The 25,414-nt window shown below is 35.2% G+C and overlaps 1 protein-coding gene across 3 annotated transcripts in view; it reads left to right on the top strand.

Annotated features, from left to right (window-relative positions):
* The window catches only part of CSMD3 (CUB and Sushi multiple domains 3), a 1,478,779-nt gene that overhangs the window by 322,382 nt on the left and 1,130,983 nt on the right, over positions 1 to 25,414 (top strand). For all 3 annotated transcript variants that reach the window (XM_086335396.1, XM_086335395.1, XM_086335397.1), the window contains exon 4: positions 1,568 to 1,762. In XM_086335396.1, coding sequence (XP_086191522.1) covers positions 1,568 to 1,762 — 195 coding nt within the window. The remainder of the gene's footprint in view (positions 1 to 1,567; positions 1,763 to 25,414) is intronic.

Genomic DNA, 25,414 nt, shown 5'->3' with positions numbered 1-25,414 from the left:
ATCAACTAAATTTTCTTAAAAATTAACTATTCCAAAATAAATTGTTCATTTCAAAAATATTTTGTAAAGAATGACTGAAAATTTACAGGAAATAAATGTGTTAAATTTTACTGAAAATGAACTATAGAATTTGCCTTTATGAAATGGTAAAGTGAAATATTAAAAATCATTAACCATGGTTACAGATACTTAAAATATTTTGCAAATAGTAGTTTATAATGTATAATTAAATGCTAAGGTAGCTTAATGAATTGCCTGTTATTTATAGAAACCATTGATATTTAATTAATAATAGTCAAGTTCTTTACATTTCTAGGCTTGGGAACTTTAAATAATTGCTTTAAACTGAAAGTATATACTTTATTTCTAATGTATATAAGGAAAGTTCTATGAATCTTCAATACTTCTTTCACTGATTGACCTCATTTGAAATTCATCACTGATTTTTTTCTTTTCAGTACCATTGAAAAATTAAACAAACAAAAAATTTTGTTCACTTAAGAAATACTCTCAAAAGTACCATGTGCATATTATGGGTAAAAATATAAAATTTCAACTTTGTTTACTGCACTAATTATCCATAAATGATTGTTGATTTTATACAGTTGCTACTACATTTTATAAAGTGTTTTTTATTTTGGTATTTTTACTTAATATTTTTATTGATAAATCCCATGGATGGAGGAGCCTGGTAGGCTGCGGTCCATGGGGTCGCTAAGAGTCGGGCACGACTGAGCGACTTCACTTTCACTTTTCACTTTCATGCATTGGAGAAGAAAATGGCAATCCACTCCAGTATTCTTGCCTGGAGAATCCCAGGGACGGAGGAGCCTGGTGGGCTGTCGTCTACGGGGTCGCACAGAGTCGGACACGACTGAAGCGACTTAGCAGCAGCAGCAGCAGCAGCAGAAGCATCAAAGTAATGGAGAGTGTATTGATGAAACTTGATTTTTATATTACTGTGTTAGTAGAATATAACATTGAAAAAGCCACATAAATGATATTGCTCTTTTTAATTGTCTGTGAAATGTGATTTATTTGTTGTTTAGTTGCTCAGTTTTGTCTGACTCTTTTGTGACCCCATGGACTGTAACCCACCAGGCTCCTCTGTCCATGGGATTTCCCAGGCAAGAATATTGGAGTGGGTTGCTATTTCCTTCTCCAGGCGATCTTCCTGACTCAGGGCTAAAACCTGATTGTAAAATATGAGTAATAAACATTAATTTTAAAAATTGCTACAAAAATAATATAAAATATCTAAACCCAAGGATAGAACCCAGGTGTAAAATATGAATAATTAATCCTAATTTAAACAATTGTTACAAACTTAATAACAAATATCTAAATTTTTCTAGCATGAAGATAGGCATGTAATACCTATTCAGTAAAATTTTGGTCCTTTTCCATACTTCTCTGTTGATGTAATTGAAATAGAGGACATTTCCATTATTTTGTAAATCTTCTTAAAAGGAAAAAGGACATCTGTATCTACATGTAATTTTATAAATCTAAAACATAAAAATATGTATTAAAATAACTGTAAACTCCTCTTCCTTCTATTCTGTAGAATTGCAGAGTAGCTCTTGTGGAAATCCAGGAGTTCCACCCAAAGGTGTGTTATATGGTACAAGATTTGATGTTGGAGACAAGATCCGCTACAGCTGTGTAACTGGGTATATCCTCGATGGCCACCCTCAACTCACCTGTATAGCCAATTCAGTCAATACAGCCTCATGGGATTTTCCTGTTCCTATCTGTAGAGGTAAAGAAAAAAATAATGCTTATCTTTATGTTGACTGAGTATTGCTTTGCCATAATGAAAATATTTTAAAAATGAGTGATATATATTTGCAAAAGATATTTAGTGCTTGTTTCTTTTATAAAATCTGAGGCTTAGAAAAAAATAAGCACTTACAGTATATGACAGATTAAAGAAAATACTTGAAAACATTACTTGTGAAATAAGGCAGTGCATTACATTATATATGTATGTATTTATGCATACATTGTGTATATGTGTCAATATTTATATTAGAAAAACATACAGAGTTTATGATGCATAGAACTTTAGACTGTCAGTCATAACTTTGTTTTCATTTTGAAATATTAACTGAATTTATTAATCTTTTAAAGATTTCTGATAGGTAAATTAGCTTGTGAATGTGTAAAATTAAGAATGCTGTATAATTTATTATTAATAATGATAAGGATCACTTGTATTATGGGAAAGCATAGTGATATACTAATGAGAACAAAGATTCAAAGTACATAACCTAGAAGACAGACATATTCAACTTTAGTGGGATTTGTGCATGAATTTTGTTGTGGTTGTTCGACTATTTGTGACCCCATGGACTGCAGCACACCAGGCTCTTCCATCATCCACTACTGTCCAAAGTTTGCTCAAACTCATGTTCAGTGACTCAGTGACGCTATATAATAATCTTATCCTCTGCTGCTCCCTTCTCCTTTTGCCCTCAATTTTTCCCAGCATCGGGATATTTTCCATTGAGTTGGCTCTTCACATCAGGTGCCCAAAGTATTGGAGCTTCAACTTCAGCATCAGTCCTTCCAATGCATATTCAGGGTTGATTTCATTTAGGTTGGACTGGTTTGATTTCCTCACAGTCCAAGGGGACTCTTAAGAGTCTTCTCCAGCACCACAATTCAAAAGCATCAATTCTTTGGTGTTCAGCATTCTTTATGGCCCAATTCTCACATCTGTACATAACTACTGGAAAAACCATAGCTTTGACTATATGGACCTTTCTCTGCAACGTGATGTCTCTGCTTTTTATATTCTGATTTGCAGCAGTGATTTTCACCATTCTGTCTTCCAAGTAACTTACCGTATTTTCCTACTCAGTTATTCTACTGTTGAATCCTTCTAGTATATTGCTAATCTCTGTTTGTTTGTTCTTTAGTTCTTCTCAGTTCAGTTCAGTTCAGTGGCTCAGTCATGTCTGACTCTCTGCTCCCCTATGGACTATAGCACACCAGGCTTGCCTGTTCATCACCAACTTCCCAGAATTTGCTCAAACTCATATCCATCAAGTCGGTCATGCCATTCAACCATCTAATGATGCCAAAGTCCATCATTAGTTCTTCTTGGTCTTTGCTAATTATTTCTTGCATCTTCTCCATTCTCTTCCAAAATCCTGGACCATCTTATCTGTCATTATTCAGAATTCTTTTTTCTGGAAGGTTTCCTATCTCCACTTCATTCCATTGTCTTTCTGGGAATTTATCTTGTTCCTTCATCTGGGACATAATACTATTCTTTTCATTTTAGTTAACTTTCTGTTATTGTGGTATTCATTTTGGAGGTTACTGTCTCTGCTTTTTAATATGTTATCCTGTCTAGGTTTGTCTTAGCTTTCCTTCTAGGGAGCAAGCATATATTAATTTCATGGCTGTAGTCACCATCCATAGTGATTTTGGAGTCCGGGGAAGTAAGTTCTGTCACTGCTTCCACTTTTTCCCCTTCTATTTGCCATGAAGTTATGGGAAAGGATGCCATGATTTTAGTTTTTTTAATGTTGGGTTTAAGCCAGCTTTTTTCACTCTTTTCTTTCACCCTTATCAAGAGGCTTTTTAGTTCCTCTTCACTTTCTGTTATTAGAGTGGTATCATTGTTTCTGTTCTTTATTGTGCCCATCCTTGCATGAAATGTTCCCTTAATGCCTCCAATTTTCTATAAAAGATCTGTAGTCTTTCTCATCTGTTGTTTTCCTCTATTTTTTTTTGCATTGTTCATTTTAAAAAGCCTTCTTATCTCTCCTTCTATTCTCTGAATCTCTGCATTCAGTTGGATATATCTTTCCCTTTCTCCCCTGCATGCTGCTTGTCTTCTTAACTCAGCTATTTGTAAAGCCTCCTCAGACAACCACTTTGCCTTTTTGCATTTCTTTTTCTTTCAGATATTTTTGGTTACTACCTCCTGTATAATGGTACAAATCTCCATCCATAGTCCTTCGGATACTTTGTCTACCAGATCTAATCCCTTAAATCTATTCATCACCTCCAGTGTATAATCATAAGGGATTTGATTTAGGTAACACCTGAATGGTTTAGTGGTTTTTTTCTACTTCTTTCAATTTAAACCTGAATTTTGAAATAAGGAGCTCATGATCTGAGAAACAGTCATTCTAGGTATTGTTTCTACTGACTCTATAGAGTTTCTCCTTCTTCAGCTACAAAGTACCTAATCAATCTGATTTCAGTTTTGACCATCTGGTGACATCCATGTGTAGACTCATCTCTTGGGTTGTTGGAAATGAGTCTTTGCTATGACCAGTGCGTTCTCTTAACAAAACTCTGTTAGCTTTTGCCCTGCTTCATTTTGTACTCTAAGACCAAACTTGCCTGTTATTCTGGTATCACTTGCATTCCTACTTTTGCAACCCAACCAGAAATTCTTTGGAAAAATCATAATCTCCAATCCTTCTTCCATTTTTTGAACAGGTTTTGTTCTTGTTGAGTTTTATAAGTGCTCCTTTATATTTTGGATTAGTTCAGTTCAGTTGCTCAGTCATGTCTGACTCTTTGTGACCCCATGAATCACAGCACGCCAGGCCTCCCTGTCCAACACAAACTCCCGGAGTCCTCCCAAACCCATGTCCATTGAGTCGATGATGCCATTCAAACATCTCAACCTCTGTCGTCCCCTTCTCCTCCTGCCCTCAATCCTTCCCAGCATCAGGATCTTTTCCAATGAGTCAGCTCTTCGCATCAGGTGGCCAAAGTATTGGAGTTTCAGCTTCAACATCAGTCTTTCCAATGAACACCCAGGATTGATCTCCTTTAGGATGGACTGGTTGGATCTCCTTGCAGTCCAAGGGACTCTCAAGAGTCTTCTCCAACACCACAGTTCAAAAGCATCAATTCTTCGGCACTCAGCTTTCTTTATAGTCCAACTGTTACATCCATACATGACCACTGGAAAAACCATAACCTTGACTAGATGGACTGTTGTTGGTAAAGTGATGTCTCTACTTTTTAATATGCTCTCTGGGTTGATCATAACTTTCCTTCCAAGGAGAAAGTGTCTTTTAATTTCATGGCTGCAGGCACCATCTGCAGTGATTTTGAAACCCAGAAAAATAGAGTCAGCCACTGTTTCCACTGTTTCCCCATCTATTTGCCATGAAGTGATGGGACTGGATGCCATGATCTTAGTTTTCTGAATGTTGAGCTTTAAGCCAACTTTTCCACTCTCCTCTTCCATTTTCATCAAGAGGCTCTTTAGTTCTTCTTCGCTTTCTGCCATGAGGGTGGTGTTATCTGCATATCTGAGGTTACTGATATTTCTCCTGGCAATCTTGATTCCAGCTTGTGCTTCTTCCAGCCCAGCGTGTCTCATGATGTACTCTGCATATAAGTTAAATAAGCAGGGTGACAGTATACAGCCTTGAGGTACTCCTTTTCCTATTTGGAACCTGTTGTTCCATGTCCAGTTCTAACTGTTGCTTCCTGACTTGCATACAGATTTCTCAGGAGGCAGATCAGGTGGTCTGGTATTCCCATCTCTTTCAGAGTTTTCCAGAGTTTATTTTTTTTTATTCACATATTTATTGATTTATTTATTTTTTTTCAATTTTAATTAAAAAAAATTATACATGTGTTCCCCATCCTGAACCCTCCTCCCTCCTCCCTCCCCATACCATCCCTCTGGGTCGTCCCAGTGCACCAGCCCCAAGCATCCAGCATCGTGCATTGAACCTGGACTGGCATCTCGTTTCATACATGACATTTCACATGTTTCAATGCCATTCTCCCAAATCTTCCCACCCTCTCCCTCTCCCACAGAGTCCATAAGCCTGTTCTATACATCAGTGTCTCTTTTGCTGTCTCATATACAGGGTTATTGTTACCATCTTTCTAAATTCCATATATATGCGTTAGTATACTGTATTGGTGTTTGTCCTTCTGGCTTACTTCACTCTGTATAATAGGCTCCAGTTTCACAGTTTATTGTGATCCACACAGTCAAAGGCTTTGGCATAGTCAATAAAACAGAAATAGATGTTTTTCTGGAATTCTCTTGCTTTTGCAATGATCTGGCGGATACTGGCAATTTGATCTCTGGTTCCTCTGCCTTTTCTAAAACCAGCTTGAACATCAGAAAGTTCACGGTCACGTATTGCTGAAACCTGGCTTGGAGAATTTTAAGCATTACTTTACTAGCGTGTGAGATGAGTGCAGTTGTGCCGTAGTTTGAGCATTCTTTGGCATTGCCCTTCTTTGGAATGAAAACTGACCTTTTCCAGTCTTGTGCCCACTTCTGAGTTTCCCAAATTTGCTGGCATATTGAGTGCAGCACTTTTGCAGCATCATCTTTCAGGATTTGAAATAGCTCAACTGGAATTCCATCACCTCCACTAGCTTTGTTCGTAGTGTTGTTTTGGATAGTAAGCCCTTGTTTAATGTAGGGTTTGCAAGTGTCTTCTCCCATTCCATTAGGTGGTATTTTCATTTTGTTAGTCGTTTCCTTTGCTGTTCAGAAGCATTTTAGTTTGATGTAGCCCCATTTGTTTATTTTTGCTTTTGTTTCTCTTTTCTTGGAGACATATCCAGATAGATATTGCTAAGATCGATAACAAACTGTCTATACTGTCCATGCTTTTTTCTAGTCCTTTTATAGTTTTGAGTCTGTAATCTACTTTGAGTTGATGATTATAAATGGCAAAAAATAGTGGTCTGATTTTATTATTTTTCATTTGGCTATTCAGTTTTCACAGTGCCTTTCATTGAATACTATCCTTTGTCAATTGTATCTTCTTTGCTCATTTGTCATAAATTAATTTTCAATATATTTGTAGGTCTATCTGGGCTCTCAATTTTATTCTGTTGAGCTCTAGGTATGATTTTCTGCCAATATTATGCTATTTTAATTATTATAGCTTTGTAATATAATTTTAAATCAGTGTGAGATCTTTATTTTTGTCCTTTTTATGGAATTGCTTTAGTCACTCTGTGTCTTTTATGGTTTCATATAAATTTTAGGACTTTTTATTCTGTTTCTGGAAAAATGTTGGAATTTTTATAGGGATTGTGTTGAAAATGTAGATTGCTCTAGGTAGCATTTTCTTTAACAATGTTAATTCTTCCAACATTTTAACAGTGTTAATCCATAATAATGGAATATCTTTCCATTTCTGCCTTCTAGGCCTTTATTACATTGAAGTACTCTCCTCTATACCTATTTTGTAGAGAGATTTTTGTTATAAATGTGTGTTGAATCTTGTCAAATGCTTTTTCTGTATCTATTGAATTGTACGTATGATATTTATTTTTCATTTTTTATTGTGGTATATTTGTCTGTATACCCACATCTGTGTGTATGTATATATATATATATATTCATATATTTATATATACATACCTCAACATGTATATCTCACATTGATTTGCAGATGTTGACCCATCCATTCACTCCAGGAATAAATCCCAATTGATCATGACTTATGATTTTTTAAATGCATTGTTGTATTAAGTTTAATATTTGTTGAGAATATTTACATATATGTTCATCAGAGAGGTTGATCTGTAATTTTCTTTTGTGTGTGTGTACTCGTCTGGTTTAGGTATCAGGTTAATGTTAGTTTCATATAATGAGTTAGGAAACATTCCTCTTTTATAATTTTTTCGAAGAGTTTGGGAAGCATCAGTATTCAGTATTCTTTGAATATTTGGTAGAATTCACCTGTAAAGCTGTTTTGGGTCTGGAATTTTGTTTTTTGTGAGATTTCTGATTACTGTTTTAATTACCTTACCAGTTTTCAATCTATTCAGATTTTTTTATTTCTTTATGATTTAATCTTTGGATATTGTATGATTCTAAGAATATATCCATTTCTTCTTGGTTGTGCAGTTTGTTGGTGTATAGTTGCTCGTAGTATTTTTTTATAATCCTTTGTGTTTTTGTGATTCTGTGATATCTTTTGTTATTCCTTCCCTTTCATTTTGGATTTTGTTTATTTGAGCCTTCTTTCTTTCTTTTTTCCTTCATGATTCTAGCTAAAGCTTTATCTTTACAAATTCAGCTCTTAATTTCATCGATCATTTCTATTATGTTTTTAAATTTCATTTCAATTTATTTCTGCTGCGATCTATATTATTTTCCTCCTTCTAGGACTTTGTTCTTTTTTTCCTAGTTCTTTTAGGTGAAAAGTTAGATTGTATATTTGAAATTTTTTCTTGTTTCTTGAGATAGATCTGCTTGGCTATAAACTTTCCTTTTAGTACAACATTTGATGCATCTGATAGATTTTGTTATATTTTCTTTTCTTTTCCGTTGTCTCCAGGCATTTAAAAAATATTTTTAATATAATTTTTTTTGTATATGTTGGTACTCCTGTGCTGGGGGTGTGCATATTGATAATTATTGTGTCTTCTTGATGAATTGTACCTTTTATCATTACAGTATGTCCATCTCTATCTCTTGTTACCATTTTTGGTTTGAATTCTGTCTCATATGAGTGTAGTTGGCTGCCATTGCATTGAGTATGGTCTTCCATCCCTTCCCTTTATGTCTATGCTCACCTTTAGAGCTGAGTTGAGTTTCCTGGACAGCATATATTTGGGTGTTTTTGTATTCTGTGTACTTTGTGTTATGACTGGTGAATTCAGCCTATTTATGTTTAGGGTGATTATTGACAAATAAGGGCTTAGTATTTCCATATTTTTTTTCTGGTTGCTCTGTATCTTTTTTTTTCTATTATTTCTATTATTAAAAAATAATAATATTATTATTTTATTTTGATGATTTTCTATATTTTTCTCAGTTTCCTTTTCCTTTCTTTTTTGCATCTCTGCTCTAGATTTATTTTTATGGTTACCATGAAGTTTATGTATAACATCTAATAAATAAAATCTTCTTTTTTACTGAAGTGTAGTTGATTTGCAGTGTTTCAGGTATAAAGCAAAGTAATCCAGTTATATCTATCTATTATTTTCTACTATAGGTTATTGTAAGATAGTGAGTATAGTTTCCTGTACTATACAGTAGGTCCTTGGTTATCTATTTTATATAGTGATGTATGTCTGTTAATCGCTGTTTCCCAATTTATTCTTCCTCACTTCCCCTTTGATAATGACAAGTTTGTTTTCTGTGTCTATGAGTCTAGTTCTGTTTTGTTATTAAGTTCCTTTAAATTATTTTTTTTAATTCCACATATAAGTGATATCATATATTTGTCTTTCTCAGTCTGACTTACTTTACTTAGTATAATAATCTCTAGGCCCATTCATGTTGCTACAAATGACATTATTTCATTTTTTTCAATGGCTGAGTAACATTCCATTATATATGTAATATAATATTTCATATGTATGTATATGTATATATGTGAATTTATATGTATGTATGCTGTATGCAATGTCTGCTTTATGTATTCACCTGTTGATGGACATTAGGATTGGTTCCATTTCTTGTCACTGGTAAATAGTGCTGCTGTGAACACTGGGTACGTATGTCTTTTTTTTGTTTGTTTGTTTGTTTTGTTTTTTTTAATTTAATTTTATTTTTAAACTTTACAATACTGTATTAGTTTTGCCAAATATCGAAATGAATCCGCCACAGGTATATACCCGCGTATGTTTTTTTGAATTAAAGTTTTAATCTTCTCTGGATATATGCCCTGGAGTGGGATTATTAGATTATATGGCAGCTCTTTTTTAAGTATTTTATGGAACCTCCATACTGTTCTTCACAGTGGCTGCACCAATTTACATTCCCATTTACCTTTTGTGAGGGATCCCTTTTCTCACATCTTCTCCAGAATTTATTAATTTTGGAATTTTTGATAATGGTCATTCCAACAGGTGTGAGAAATTTAGTTTTCATGTGCCTTTTCATGTACCTATTGGCCATCTGTATGTCTTCTTTGGAGAAATGTCTATTTGGGTTTTCTGTGCATTTTTTTTTTTATATTGAGTTGTATAAGCTGTTTGTATATTTTAGAAATTAACTCCTTGTTGGTTGCATTGTTTGCAAATATTCTCTCCCAGTTTGTAAAATGTCTTTTCATTTTGCTTATAGTTTCCTTTGCTATATAAAGGCTTTTAAGTTTAATTAATAATACATCTGATTTATTTTTGCTTTTGTTTTCTTTACCCTATGAAACAGATGCAAAAAAAAATGTTGCTGTACTTTGTATCAAAGTTTGTTTTGCCTATGTTTTTGGTAGGATTTTTATAGTATCCAGTCTTACATTTAGATCTTTAATACATTTAAAGTTTATTTTTATATATGGTGCTATGTTCTAATCTCGTTCATTGATGCATAACTGTTCAGTTTTTGCATAACTGCCTATTGAAGAAACAGTCTTTTCTCTGTCATATATTCTTGCCTCCTTTGTCATAGGTTGCTGCTGCTGCTATGTGGCTTCAGTCATGATTATAACTGTGGGCATGTTTCTGGGCCCTTTTCCATTCATCTATGTGTCAGTTTTTGTGCAAGTGCTATACTGTTTTGATGACTGCAATATAGTCTGATATCAGGGAGCATGATTCTGACAGTTCTGTTCTTTCTCGAGATTGTTTTGGCTATTGAGTATTTTTTATGTTTCCATACAGATTAAACAATTTTTGTTCCAGTTCTGTGAAACATACCATTGGTAATTTGATAAATACTGCATTGAATTTGTAGCTTGCCTTGGGTAATGTGATCGTTTTAATAATATTGATTCTTCCAGTCTGAGAACATAGTATATCTTATCATTTGTTTATGTGGTCTTCAATTTCTTTCATCAACATCTTATAGTTTTTGCAGTACAGTTCTTTTGTGTCTTTAGGTAGGTTTATTTGTAGGTATTTTCTTGTTCTTTTTTGTTTGTTTGTTTTTAGTGGAGTGTAATTGCTTTCTGCTGTTGTGTTATCTCCTGCTGTACAACAAAGTGAATCAGCTGTATATATACATATATTTCATCCTCTTGATCTTCCCTCCCACTCCCCATCATAGCACTCCTCTAGGTCATCACAGAGCACTGAGCGGAGTTCCCTGTGCTATACAGCAGCTTCCCACTAGCTCTCTCTTTTACACATGGTAGTGAATATATTTCAATCCTAGTCTCTCAATTCTTCCCACCCTCTCCTTCCCCCTGGGCCATAAGTCTTCTCTATGTCTGCATCTTTATTCCTTCCCTGAAAATATGTTCACCAGTACCATTTTTCTAGATTCCATTTCTATATATGTTAAGATATGATATTTATTTTTCTCTTTCTGACTTATTTCACTTTGAGGAACAGACTCTAAGTTTATCTACCTGACTACAAAGGACCCAATTTCGTTCCTTTGTATGACTGAGTAATATTCCTTTGTATATATGTACCTCTTCTTCTTTATCCATTCATCTTTTGATAGACATTTAGGTTGATTGCATGTTCAGGCTATTGTGAATAGTGCTGCAGTCATACATTATGGTACATATGCCTTTTTGAATAATGGTTTTCTCAGGTTTTTTTATGCTCAGTGGTGGGATTGCTGGGCCATATGGTAGTTCTATTTTAGTTTTTTAAGGAACCTCTATACTGTTCTGCATGTTGGTTTTATCAATTTACATTCTCACCAACAGTGCAATAGTGTTCATTTTTCTCCACACCCTGTATAGCACTTAGTGTTTGTAGATATTTTTAATGCTGTCCATTCTGACCAGTGTGACGTGATACCTCATTGTGATTTTGATTTGCATTCCTCTGATAGTTAATGACGTTGAGCAATTTTTCATTTGCCTGTTGGGCCCCCTGTATTATCATCTTTGGAGAAATTTCTATTTAGGTCCTCAGCCCATTTTTTTATTACTTCTTCTTTTTTTTTTTTCCTTTTTGAATATTGAGCTGCATGAGCTGCTTGTGTATTTTTAAGATTAATCCTTTATCAACTGTGTTGTCTGCAAGTACTTTCTCCCATTCTGAGGGTTGTTGTTTTGTCTTATCTATGGTTTCCTTTGCTTTGCTACAGCTTTTGAGTTTAATTAAGTCCCATTTATTTATTTTTGTGTTTATTTTTATTACTCTTGGAGGTGGATCAAAAAGGATCTGCAATTTAGGTCACAGAGTGTTCTGACTATATTTTCCCTAAGAGTTTTATAGTGTCTGGCCTTATTTTTATGTCTTTAAACCATTTTGAGTTTGTTTTTGTGTATGGTGTTAGAAAGTGTTCTGATTTCATTCTTTTACACGTAGCTGTCCAGTTTTCACAGTACCATTTATTGAACAAGCTGTCTTTTCTCCATTTTATATTCTTTCCCCCTTTGTTAAAGATTAGTTGACCATAGGTGCATGGGTTAATCTCTGGACCTTCTATCCTATTCCATAGATCTGTATTTTCTGCCACTACTATGCTGTTTTGATTCCTGTATTCTGAAGTCAGGAAGCCTTGATGCAGTGGTAAATGGCATTCTTTTCTTAATTTCTCTTTCTGTATTTTGTTGTTAGTGTATAAAATACAACAGACTTCTTTATATTAATTTTGTGTCCTGCAGCTTTACCTGATTCATTGATGAGTTCTAGTAATTTTCTGGTAGTATCTTTGGGATTTTCTGTGTATAATTTAATCTGCAAACAGTGAAAGTTTTACATCTTCCTTTCCAATTTGGTTTCCTTTTTATTTATTTTTCTTTGATTGCTGTCAGTAAAGCATCCAAAACTATGTGGAATAAAGTTGGTGTAAGTGGTAATTCTTGTTTTGTTCCTGATCTTAGAGGCAATGTGTTCAACTTTTCACCACTACATATGATGTTAGCTGTGGGTTTGTTGTATATGGCCTTTATTATGTTGAGGTTTGTTACCTCTATTCTTACTTTTTGGATAGTTCTTATCATAAATGGATGTTAAATTTTACAGAAGCTTTTTCTACATTTATTGAGATGATCATATGACTTTGATTTTTCTATCGTTTAATGTGATGTGTCAACTGATTAATTTATAGATATTGAAAAATCCTTGCAACCCTGGGATAAATCTCACTTGGTCATGGAATATAATCCTTTTGATGTATTGTTAGATTTGGTTGGCTAGTATTTTGTTGAGGATTCTTGCACCCATATTCATCAGTTATATTGCCTTATAATTGTAATATTCTCTGGAGAGATTACATGCTGGGACATAAGCAAGCCTTGATAAGTTTAAGAAAACAGAAATTGTATTAAGCATCTTTTGTGACTGTAACACTATGAAATTAGAAATGAACTGCAAGAAAAAAGCTTTAAAAAAAAGCCACAAAATATGGAGTCTAGAAAATATTCCACTAAACAACGATTAGATCACTGAAGAAATGACAAGGAAATAAAAAATACTTAGAGACAAATGAAAATGAAAACCTGATGATCCAAAACCTATGGATACAGCAAAAGAAGTTCTTGCTTACCTCAGGAAACCAGAAAACCTTCAAATAAACTGCCTAATGTTATACCTAAAGCGACTAGAGAAAGAAAAACAAAACTCAAGATTAGTAGAAGGAAATAAATCATAAAGATTAGGGCAGAAATAAGTGAAATAGAGACTAAAAAAGAAATAGTAGAAAAGATCAACATAACTAAAAGCTGTTTCTTTGAAAAGAGCACAGAACTGAGAAACCTATAGCCAGACTCATCAAGAAAAAAAGGGAGAGGACACAAATCAACAAAATTAGAAATGAAAAAGGATAGGTAAGAACTGACATAACAGAAGTTGTGTGAGACTATTAAAAGCAAGTTTATGCCAATAATGTGCCTATATACAAAATGCTGGGCTATGTGAATCACAGGCTGGAATTAAGATTTCCAGGAGAAATAACTACAATCTCAAATATGCAGATAATACCACTCTAATGGCAGAGAGCAAAGAGGAACTAAAGAGTCTCTTGATGAGAGTGAAAGAGGAAAGTGAAAAAGCTGGCTTAAAACTCAACATTCAGAAAATGAAGACCATGGAATCTGGTCTCATCTCTTCGTGGCAAATGATGAGGAAAAATTGGAAACAGTAGCAGATTTTATTTTCCTGGGCTTCAAAATCACTGAGGATGGTGACTGCAGCCATGAAATGAAAAGACATTTGCTCCTTGGAAGAAAAACTGTGACAAACAGACAGCATATTAAAAAGCAGAGACGTTACTTTGCTGACAAAGATCCATCTAGTCAAAGGTATGGTTTTTCCAGTCCTCATGTACAGATGTGAAAGTTGGACCATAAAGAAGGCTGAGTAACATAGAATTGATGCTTTTGAATTGTTGCACAAGAGAAGACTCTTGAGAGTTGCTTGGACAACATAGAGATCAAACAGTCAGTCCTAAAGGAAATCAGTCCTGAATATTCTTTGGAAGGACTGATGCTGAAGCTGAAGCTTCTACTTTGGCAGCCTGATGTGAAGAACCAACTCATTGGAAAAGATCTTGATGCCATGAAAGACTGAGGGCAAGAGGAAAAGGAGACAAAAGAGGATGAGATGATTGGTTAAAATCACTGGTTAGATGGACATGAGTTTGAGTAAACTCTGGGAGATAGTGAAGAACAGGAAAGCCTGGTGTGCTGCAGTCTATGGGGTCGCAAAGAGTTGGACATGATTTAGCAACTGAACAACAACAATAAATAACAGAAGTCCAGGACCAGATGGCTTCAAAGGCCAATCCTTTGAATTCTGCTGTTATTTCTTTAGGTAAACTCTCCTCTCCTTTTCCCACCCCCACTTTTCTCCTTTCTCCTGTTATCCTAGATTTTTTTCATAATAGAGTTGGATATTTCTCAAAACATTTCCTCTCCTTCCCCCACCCACTTTCTCCTCCTCATTCTTCTTTTTCTAGATTCTAATTCTCTTCTTCTGTCTTTATTATTTCTATATTTTATTTTCAACTTCACTAATTCTCTCTTCCATATGATCTGATTTGTTTTCAGTGTTTTAACATTATATCTTTCATCTCATTTATTGTATTCTTAAGCTCCATAATTTCTGTTTGGTTCCTTTTAGAGTTTCAATGTCTTTGGTAAAGTATTCCCTATGTTCAGTAATTTTATTCCTTATCTTGTTGAACTGCCTTTCTGAGTCTTCTTGTTGTTCACTGAGTTTCTTCATGGCAGTTATTTTGAATTTTTCATTAGTTAGAATTTAAATTTGGTTTCTAGAGAATTTTTTTTTGTGATACTGTGTTACCACAATTTTTCATGGGGCTTCATGAGCTGATACTATGCTGGACACCTTTCTCCTTTAGGTACATATTTTATTTTACCTTGATTCTAATGATTTTACAGATTAATAATTAGAGGCCTTTGTTTTGTTTTTCAATAGGTTGTGCTATAGCAATGTTTTGGGAGCTTCCTGTAGTTTTACTTGAGAATAAGTACTTTCTATTCTCTACCACCTTTGCTGGATGTGTTACCTGGAACCTTCATTGTAGCTGCTTGTGCCTCTGTGGGCACTGGGGCCTTGCTGCTACTAGAGTTGATATTGTAGCTGGCATCACCACTGGCATGGCAAGAACCTAAACTGTGTCCAGGATCTCCTGAGTCTTAAGTTCTGCTATGGTGGAGAGAAGAGGGAGAGTAGGGAGCTAGCTGTAGTTTTTTTTGTCTCTACTGTATCTGGTGTTATTAGATTCATAGTTGCTGCTGCTGTGGATTGGCAGGACTGCAGTGGTAGGTATCTTAACAGCTGGAGAGATCAGTTGGAGGCTCAGCTGTCACTGCTGCCAGGTTCTGTGGCCATGGGTCCCACTGTGGCTGGGTGTGCTGGAGTCATGTATGCCTCCTTCCTTGCTACGAGGTTCTCTAGGGTTGTGGGATCAGTTACTATGGTCAAGGGTCCAGGATCGCAGTCACTGTCTCAGCTGTTCCTCTGATTCTGCCTTCTGTATGTGTTCTAGCCCACCCACATTTACATGTACAGGTGTGTGGAACTCTCCAGCATCCTGGTGTGTTAGGCCAAATCATCCTTGTTAAGTTATGGATGTTTTACTGGTTGTTGTTTGAATGGAAGAGGCAAAGAGAGCATCTTGTTCCACCATGATGCAGATGGCACCCACTTGCTTCTCTTTCTATGACTGCTAATTAGCTACTACTTGCTTAAGTATTTGTAGTGTATTAGGAAACGTATAAGCATATTCACTTTTAAATTTCACAGTAAGAAACTGAAGCTCTAAAAAAAAAATACTCAAGAGTACTTATTAAATGTCAAGAACCTTGAAGAGTTTGAGATTTTACTTGAGTTAGAATTAACAGTTTCTCAGATGGTGAAAGAAGACTCAAGACTCTTGGGTAAGAATCAAATCAGTGTCTTTTTATTCACAAAAGTGTCAGACAGAGCGGTAGTGTTTGTCCCAGTTCTGCAAGCCCCAGTTCTCGTACAAAAGTCTGAGGCATCTGCATATTTTTTTGGTAGTATATATTGTTCTAGGAAAGGAATCATGAGATTAGGAACATTAAATCCTTTATAATGGACATACCTGCCCGTGCTCTTCAGAGAGATCCTATCTCTTTCTCCCAAGATTTTAAACAAACTTATCTTTCATCTGATAGAAAACACCTTTTCTGTCCTCTGAGGTTACTTGCTACACAGGTATCTTTGAAAAGATAGTTTTGTACAAAGAGAAAAAGGACAGTTGGTATCTCTGTTCACAAGATGTATAGAAACATGAAGATGAAGAAATGTCTGATGAAGAAATTTTTCCTGATTTGGTGTGTGGTGTATATGCCAGTTTGAATCCATTCTGTCAGGTTCCACAGCTTTAGCTTGATACCCCTTTGATACTTCAACAAAGTCATTTGCATCACTCTTCAAGAATGTTTAATGTTTAACCAGTCGCTCAGTCTTGTCCTACTCTTTGAATTTCAGCACGCCAGGCCTCCCTGTCCATCACCAACTCCCGGAGTTCACTCAGACTCACGTCCATCAAGCAGTGATGCCATCCATCCATCTCATCCTCTGTTGTCCCCTTCTCCTCTTGTCCCCAATACCTCCCAGCATCAGAGTCTTTTCCAGTGAGTCAGCTCTTCGCATGAGGTGGCCAAAGTACTGGAGTTTCAGCTTTAGCATCAGTCCTTCCAAAGAAATCCCAGGGCTGATCTCCTTCAGAATGGACTGGTTGGATCTCCTTGCAGTCCAAGAGACTCTCAAGAGTCTTCTCCAACACCACACTTCAAAAGCATCAATTCTTCGGCTCAGCTTTCTTCACAGTCCAACTCTCACATCCATACATGACCATTGGAAAAACCATAGCCTTGACTAGATGGACCTTTGTTGGCAAAGTAATGTCTCTGCTTTTGAATATGCTATCTAGGTTGGTCATAACTTTCCTTCCAAGGAGTAAGCATCTTTTAATTTCATGGCTGCAGTCACCATCTGCAGTGATTTTGGAGCCCAAAAAAATAAAGTCTGACACTGTTTCCACTGTTTCCCCATCTATTTTCCATGAAGTGATGGGACCAGATGCTATGATCTTCGTTTTCTGAATGTTGAGCTTTAAACCAACTTTTTCAGTCTCCACTTTCACTTTCATCAAGAGGTTTTTTAGTTCCTCTTCACTTTCTGCCATAAGGATGGTGTCATTTGCATATCTGAGGTTATTGATATTTCTCCCGGAAATCTTGATTCCAGCTTGTGCTTCTTCCAGCCCAGCATTTCTCATGATGTACTCTGCATATAAGTTAAATAAGCAGGGTGACAATATACAGCCTTGACGTACACCTTTTCCTATTTGGAACCAGTCTGTTGTTCCATGTCCAGTTCTAACTGTTGCTCCCTGAACTCCCTAAATATAAATAACTTATTAAGGTATTTAAAATCAAGGAGCATTTCAAGAGGTTTCAATGGAGTATTCCCAAGACTGTCTTGGAGTTAATTTCTGTTGTAGGGCTCTATTTTTTCCTTCTTCATTTAGCTAAAAACCTAAGGGGTCAGGAAGATCTGAATCAAAATACTGATTCCACCACTTACTCACTAGGGCCTTTGAGCAAAAATTTCATTATTTTGGAAAGTGTTTATTTAGCTAAAATAGAATAGATAGATAGACAAGCTAATTCACTCAATTGTATCTGACTCTTTGCAGCCCCCTGGACAGTCGCCCACCAGGCTCCTCTGTCTATGGGATTTCCAAAGCAAGAATACTAGAGTGGGTTGCCATTTCCTTCTCCAGGGGATCTACCTGACCCAGGGATTGAATTGTGTCTCCTTCTCTGGCAGGCAGATTCTTTACCACTGAGTCACTTGGAAGCCTCACTTGATAGCATCCTGATTCTTTATAACTTTGCATGGAGCTGATAACATTGTGATGATCTATTTATTGCTTTCCCTGGAGTTTATATATTCTCTCTTTGATGAAACACTTACCTTTAGAGAGTTATTTTGGTGATCCCTAAACATAACAGTTTAATTAAGAAAAATGAATGCCACATCAGCCTAGAGGGTATACTGCAAGGGTTTTCGTGCTTTTTCACAAGCATGATGAACTTTTCCAACACCCATCTGCTAGTATTTGTAAAGGCAATTAACTACTTACTGCTGTTTTAAATAATATTCTATAAAATTAAATAAAATTCCTGTACTCTAAGTCTGGAATGAAAATACCTGGCATACATACCTGTTCTGTACTTTCTCCTTTTGATAGACATTGCATGTCATTTATTCTCACTGAGTTTTAATGTGACCTCAAAGCCCTTCTCAATTCAGTGCTCCCCACACTTCTTGAAAATTAAAAGTACTTGGAAGACAAGGTGAAATGGTCTTGCTAGTCCTAGAATGACCATTCTAAAGTTCATAATGAGATTCTATATTCAGAATGGCATTTTGGTATACACAATCTGGGGCAAACTAATAAAAGTGCGTGTGAATATGACACATAAATTAAGTGTAACTTTGTGTTTTCCTTCCACATTTGCCATTACTATCTTGACAACATTATCTGGATACAAAATCTTTCACTAGCCCAATCATTTCACATAAAAGGATCTGGTCTCTTCATGTGAACCGCTATATTTTGTAGTAATGAGGAAAACATTTTCTCCATGCCTTTTAATAAACAAGCAAGAGAACCATAAGTCATTTGGTAATAGGGTTTATTTTATCACATCAAAGACAGGCAAAATCCTAGTGATGTCAGGCTACAGGGAAAAAAATTACAAGTCACTTGCTGTTTCTTCATCTCTCTCAGGAAAATGTAGGCTGTTCAGTCAACAATCAGGCCAGCACTTAAGCACATTTTCATGTACTCTAACCTTGTTCTGAAAGCTTTGTTTGTGTGGTTAAAAGTATGAAAATGTCCTGATTAGACTGTGTTAGCATTATGGAGCAGAGGACACGAGACTTGACTTTAAGGGTATAAGATCTGTGAGCTGATTTGCCTTCTCTCCCCATGTTACTGGAGTATTGTTTCTTTTGTCAAAAATTGAATATTTCAATTTATCTCAGGAGATTGTAAATGTTAGAGAGATTGGATTAAGTGAAATAATATTTTAAAAATATGTATATAATTCCTAGCACATAGAAGTTACTCAAAAGTTACAAATTGTTTCAAGTACATGAAAAAGTAATTTAAAAATAATATAGAACTGATGGCTATCATTTTTGTTATATATGTATTTAGAATATTAAAAATATCTATCACCAATTAAACATATGCCTATAACTCTGATAGTTTTGTTTTAGTTTTTGTTTTTTTTTTTAAACAAGAAAGTACAAAAGTCTGCAAAGAGTGGACTCTGGAGCAATAAAAGCTTTAGTTTGCTTTATTATTTTACATTTTAATTAATTAAGTTTTGGCTGCACTTTGTCTTCATTGCCATGCACAGGCTTTCTCTAGTTGTGGCAAGCAGCAGCTACTCTCTTCATTGCAGTAAGCAGGTTTCTCCTTGCAGTGGCTTGTCTTGTTGTGGAGCGTGGCCTTTAGAGCGTGTGGGTTCATAGTTGTGGCAGATGGTCTTAGTTGACTTCTGGCATATGGAATCTTTCTGGACCAAGGATCAAACTTGTGTCCCCTGCATTGGCAGGAAGATTGTTAACCACTGGACCACCAGGAAAGACTTGGTTTGCTTTACATCTCTGGCATTGAGACGATGTAGAATCTTTATGTGGGTATTTAGTGTTTCAGATCCCAGTTTTATCACCTGTGTAATAGAGAAATCCTTATTATTTGATATTTTATTTGATATATAAAATATAAACTATTATATATGCAAAATACCAAATCTGTATTATTCAATGAGTAGTGATTACTACCTTACTTCTATTGTCATCATCAAAACGTGTATGGACACTTCTAGGGAATGAATGTATCTCAGTTTTAGGACCATGCAAGCAGAGTATTTAATTTTTATCAGAGTTGTAGTAGTTAAGGGGAACTTTAAACCCCACATTAGCCTAACACATTAGGCTGGGCTCATCACGTAATAAACATTAGTAGTGAAATATGTTTCCCATGGATAACAACATTTCTGAGTCATTCATTTCTGGAAGTTTTCACATTTGAAATATATTCAGTAATTAAACTGATATTTATTAAGCAGTCACTGTGCATGTGCCATGTAGCTAAGTGCTAAGATAATTGAAACGGCCCCAGGTCATTAAACCCATAGTTTATTGAATATGAGACCTTTTATTTGGAAGATGACCTATTAGGTGACCTACGTTATTGCCCAGATATATGTACTTTAATCCCATCCAAAAATATAGAGTGGCAATCTTGTATAAGAAATAGGTGCTGGCCTTCTGTGTATTTCTTATATTTAGAGAATAAAATCAGGGATTTCTATTCTTACTGTATAACTGTCTGCTGCTGCAGCTAGCAGTCCATATATTCTTTAACATTCAACTCATACATTATTTTCCCCACTTGGTATGAGTTATATCTTCCTCCACTCAGGAAGCTATTTACTTTTTTTCCCTCTTTTCCATCCTGTCTATAATAGCACAAACATTTTTGTTGCCTTGCTCTGTTGTCCAAAGTTTTTGTTCCTATATGTCATTCTTGTTTTAAATTAATCCATTTCATTTTACAATAAGAGATGGTCATTAAGTCTGTATTTTTTCATATTATATTTTATGATTATTGTTGTTGTTGTTGTTCACTCAGTCATGTCTGACTTTTTGTGACCCCATGGATTGCAACACACCAGGCTTCCCTGTCCTTTACCATTTCCCAGAGTTTCCTCAGATTCATGTCCATTGAGTCCATGATGCTATCCAGCCATCTTGTCTTCTGTCATTCCCTTCTCCTCCTGCCTTCAATCTTTCCCAGCATCAGGATCTTTTCCAGTAAGTCAGTTCTTTGCATTAAGTGGCCAAAGTATTGGAGCTTCAGCCTCAGCATCAAACCTTCTAGTGAATATTCAGGATTGATTTTCTTTAGGATTGACTGGTTTGATCTCCGTGTAGTCCAAGGGACTCTCATGTGTCTCCTCCAACACCACAATTCAAAAGCATCAATTCTTCGGTGCTCAGCCTTCTTTATGGTCCAGATCTCATATCCATATGTGACTACTGGAAAACAACAACAACAACAACAACAACATAACTTTGACCATATGGATCTTTGTCAGCAAAGTAATGTCTCTGCTTTTTAATATGCTGTCTAAGTTGGTCATAGATTTTCTTCCAAGGAGCAGGCATCTTTTAAGTTCATGGCTGCAGTCACCATCTGCAGTGAATTTAGAGTCCAAGAAAATAGTCTGTCACTGTTTCCATTGTTTCCCCATCTATTTGCCATGAAGTGATGACACCAGATGCCTTGATCTTTGTTTTTTGAATGTTAAGTTTTAAGACAGCTTTTTCACTCTCCTCTTTCACCTTCATTAAGGGACTCTTTAGTTCCTGTTTGCTTTCTTCCATAAGGGTGATGTCATCTGAATATCTGAGGTTATTGATTTTTCTCCTGGCAATATTGATTCCAGCTTGTGCTTCATCCAGTCCAGCATTTTGCCTGATATACTCTGCATATAAGTTAAATAAGCAGGGTGACAGTATACAGCCTTGAAGTACTCCTTTTCCAATTAGGAAGTAGTCCATTGTTCCATGTCCGGTTCTAACTGTTGCTTCTTGACCTGCACACAGAGTAATCAGGAGGAAGGTAAAGTGGTCTAGTATTCCCTTTTGTTTAAGAATTTTCCATAGTTTGTGTTGGTCCACAGAATCAAAGGCTTTATCATAGTCAGTGAAGCAGAACTCGATGTTTTTTCTGGAATTCTCTTGCTTTTTCTATGATCCAATGGATGTTGACCAATTGACCTCTGGTTCCTCTGCCTTTTCTAAATGCAGCTTGGACATCTGGAAGTTCTCAATTCATGTACTGTTGAAGCCTAGCTTGGATAATTTTGAGTATTACTTTGCTGGCATGTGATATGAGTGCAATTGTGTGGTAGTTTGAACATTTGTTGGCATTGCCTTTCTTTGGGATTGGAATGAAGACTGACCTTTTCCAGTCCTGTGGCCATTGCTGAGTTTTCCAAATTTGCTGGCATAGTGAGTGTAGCACTTTAACAACATAATCTTCTAAGATTTGGAATAGCTCAATTGGAATTCCATCACCTCCACTAGCTTTATTTGTAGTGATGCTTCCTAAGGCCCACTTAACTTCATACTCCAGGATGTCTGGCTTTAGGTTAATGATCACACCATCATGGTTATCTGATCATGAAGATATTTTTGTATAGTTCTTCTGTGTATTCTTGCCACCTCCTCTTATATGTATTGAGGCTGAATTCCCAATGCATATATTATGATAATGTATTCTTAATTTCTAAATATTTGTGTGTGTGTTTTTGTTTGTTTAGTTTTATATGCCTATTTTTGTCTGTGCTGTGTCTTGTTGCTACATGGGCTTTGCTCTAGTTGTCAGGAGTTGGGGCTACTCTCTAGTTGCAGTGTGAGGGCATCTCTGTGGTGCCTTCTCTTGTTGCTGAGCACAGGCTCTAGGGTGTGTGTGAAATTCAGTAGTTGTGGCTCTAGGGCTCTAGAGCACAGGCTCAGCAGTTGTGGCAGACAGGCTTAGTTGCTCAGCAGCATATGGGATCTGTGGATCAGGGATTGAGCCCGTATCTCCTGCATTGACAGACAGATTCTTCACCACTTAGCCACTGGGGAAATCTCAGTTGTTTTTTTTTTTCTTAATAAAATGATTTCCACTTCTTTCTTCTTCTGTATGATTCCTAGAAAAATTCTGACAAGTGTGTATTTTGAAAATCAAAGACAATATCAGTTTCCCAACTGAATCTTAAAAAATTTTTATGTTTATTCTGTGCAACATAAAGCCATGTATTTCTGTGGAAATTTTTATTTTTTTAGAGTTTTTTTGTTTTGATGTGTAAAAATTTAAAGTATTTGTTCTAAATGAAATATCCATATTGCTTGAGGAAGGTTTATATTTTTGAAGACTAACAAAGTAGTTTGATAATCTTATACCCAAAATAAAAACAAAATTTTATAAATATTAAGCAGTACTCATTTCTAACACTTAACTACATTTCAAATCTTGTAGAAGGAAAGAAAAATTATACAGTCTCAATGCTCACGAAGTATTCACATGCATATTTCAGACTATGATGAAAAGATGATGAAGCATGCTTGGCCAAAAATATATCAACAGCTTCAGAATTCCCTGTGGTGAAATAGACTGTTCAATGCATGATTCGAACCTTGAAAAGCAACCATCTAACTTCCTAGTAGGATATAAACTCAGTGAACCACACCAGTGACCATCTGGTAGATTTTGTTGCTTTTTGTAAAGCCATCACTTTAAAGATTAAGGCAAAATAATTTAGGAAAGTGAATGGAGAAAGGGGACCGGTAGCTCACTAAAGACATTGAGTAATGCCATGTGACACATGACTAGTTATGTGGACTAGCTTCATGTGAAAAGTCCTTTTTTGTGTGTGCTAAAAAATTACAGCAAGCAAAAATTTTATAGGAATCATTCTAGAATGATACTTCACACATTTTTGTCTTTGGCTCTCTCTCCCCTATGCAGCATTATTGATCACCTTAGTAAATTATATTAAATGTGTGTGTGTGTGTGTGTGTGTGTGTGTTTGAGCCATTCAGTGATGAAAGTTCTTCAATGCAGTTGATAATGGAAGATAAAATTTAAATGTTGAAATCTGAATGCCTTCAGAACTTTTTTTAGTCTATTGCTCAATGTACTTGAAATTTAAAATCTTTCTGTAGTCACTTTTCTTAAGGTTTTCCTAATTGTATATCTGACTCAACAGAACAGAAATAAATTGTTTTTTAATACATAATTTTATGTATGTAAAACTGACACTAGATATCTTAAATATTGAAGAAGTTTTAAAATATAATTATTTTATCTGTAATTTTAATGGTTCTGTATTTCTCACTATTCTTTGTGTTTTTGACTAAGATAATTGTCCCTTCATTTATTGCTACTTATGTTTGAGGTTACCATAGCATTCAAACTCAGTTACAGTATTAAGGCCACTTATAATATATTTATATTAGACTTATAGCTAATGCAAAAAAAGCACATTATGTAGCACATGATTATTTACATAGCAAATAAAGTAAATGAAAATAAAGATAAATGTGTTAAGAGAAATAATGTAAGCAAGTTGAAACCAAGAGCAAAGTAAATATACATAAGTAATGTTCTGTATTTTTATATACTTGTTAAAATCAGCATTAAATTTGGCTTTAATTCATCTGGGAACTTATTTGGGTTTAATTCATCAGGGAACCTAAACATATCTGGAGAACATGATAAGTTCATAGTCTTAAAGCAGACAAATTGTGATGAAAACCAAACTTACTAAGCAGAGTGCAAAATTTCTTATGCAATACATGATAAAGAAGGCACAGTATAATTTAATGGTCTCTGTCCTATATTAGTAAATATGAACTCAGCAAATGAGCTTCTAAGGGTTGCATCACATCTTTTTACTGATGTATAAATGAGGCCTTGATATTGAAAAGATTGAGGATCATATGCATAGAATCAATATCATCAAACCACACATGCCTAATGTCATTGGCCACTATGAGTCCTGTACATACCTACCTATCTATATTTAAATGTGAATCTCTTTGTTAGTTTGTATATTTGAAATTTGATCTGAAAATGCATCATCTGAGAATAGAACCAAGGGTGTAATGTTTCTCCATTAATAGATCTTTATTGATTTTTACATTTTGTCATTTAATAGATTAATAATTAATTTCCAAGATAAGTTAGTTTTTATATTTATACCCCTTATACATGAAACATAATGTCAATATAGGTAACAAAACTGTACTTAGCATGGATTTGTTAACTATTTGTTATAAATATATTAACAGTGATTCCAAATTTTATGAAAATGGGAGATGATTGCATTTATCATAACTCTTTCTTAAATGTCTGTTGCCCGTGAATCTTTATATTTACAATAAAGAAAATGATTCTACACAACTAAGATGATTTTATTGTAAGTGCAACTGCATATTTAGAAAATCATCTCAGTAT

Source organism: Bos grunniens, chromosome 14, assembly GCF_055505025.1.
Source record: "Bos grunniens cultivar Pamir isolate PY7600 chromosome 14, Bosgru_T2T1.0, whole genome shotgun sequence".
Lineage (NCBI taxonomy): Eukaryota > Metazoa > Chordata > Mammalia > Artiodactyla > Bovidae > Bos > Bos grunniens.
Note: the sequence above shows the minus strand (reverse complement) of the source record. Positions and strands in the feature narration are given on the sequence as shown.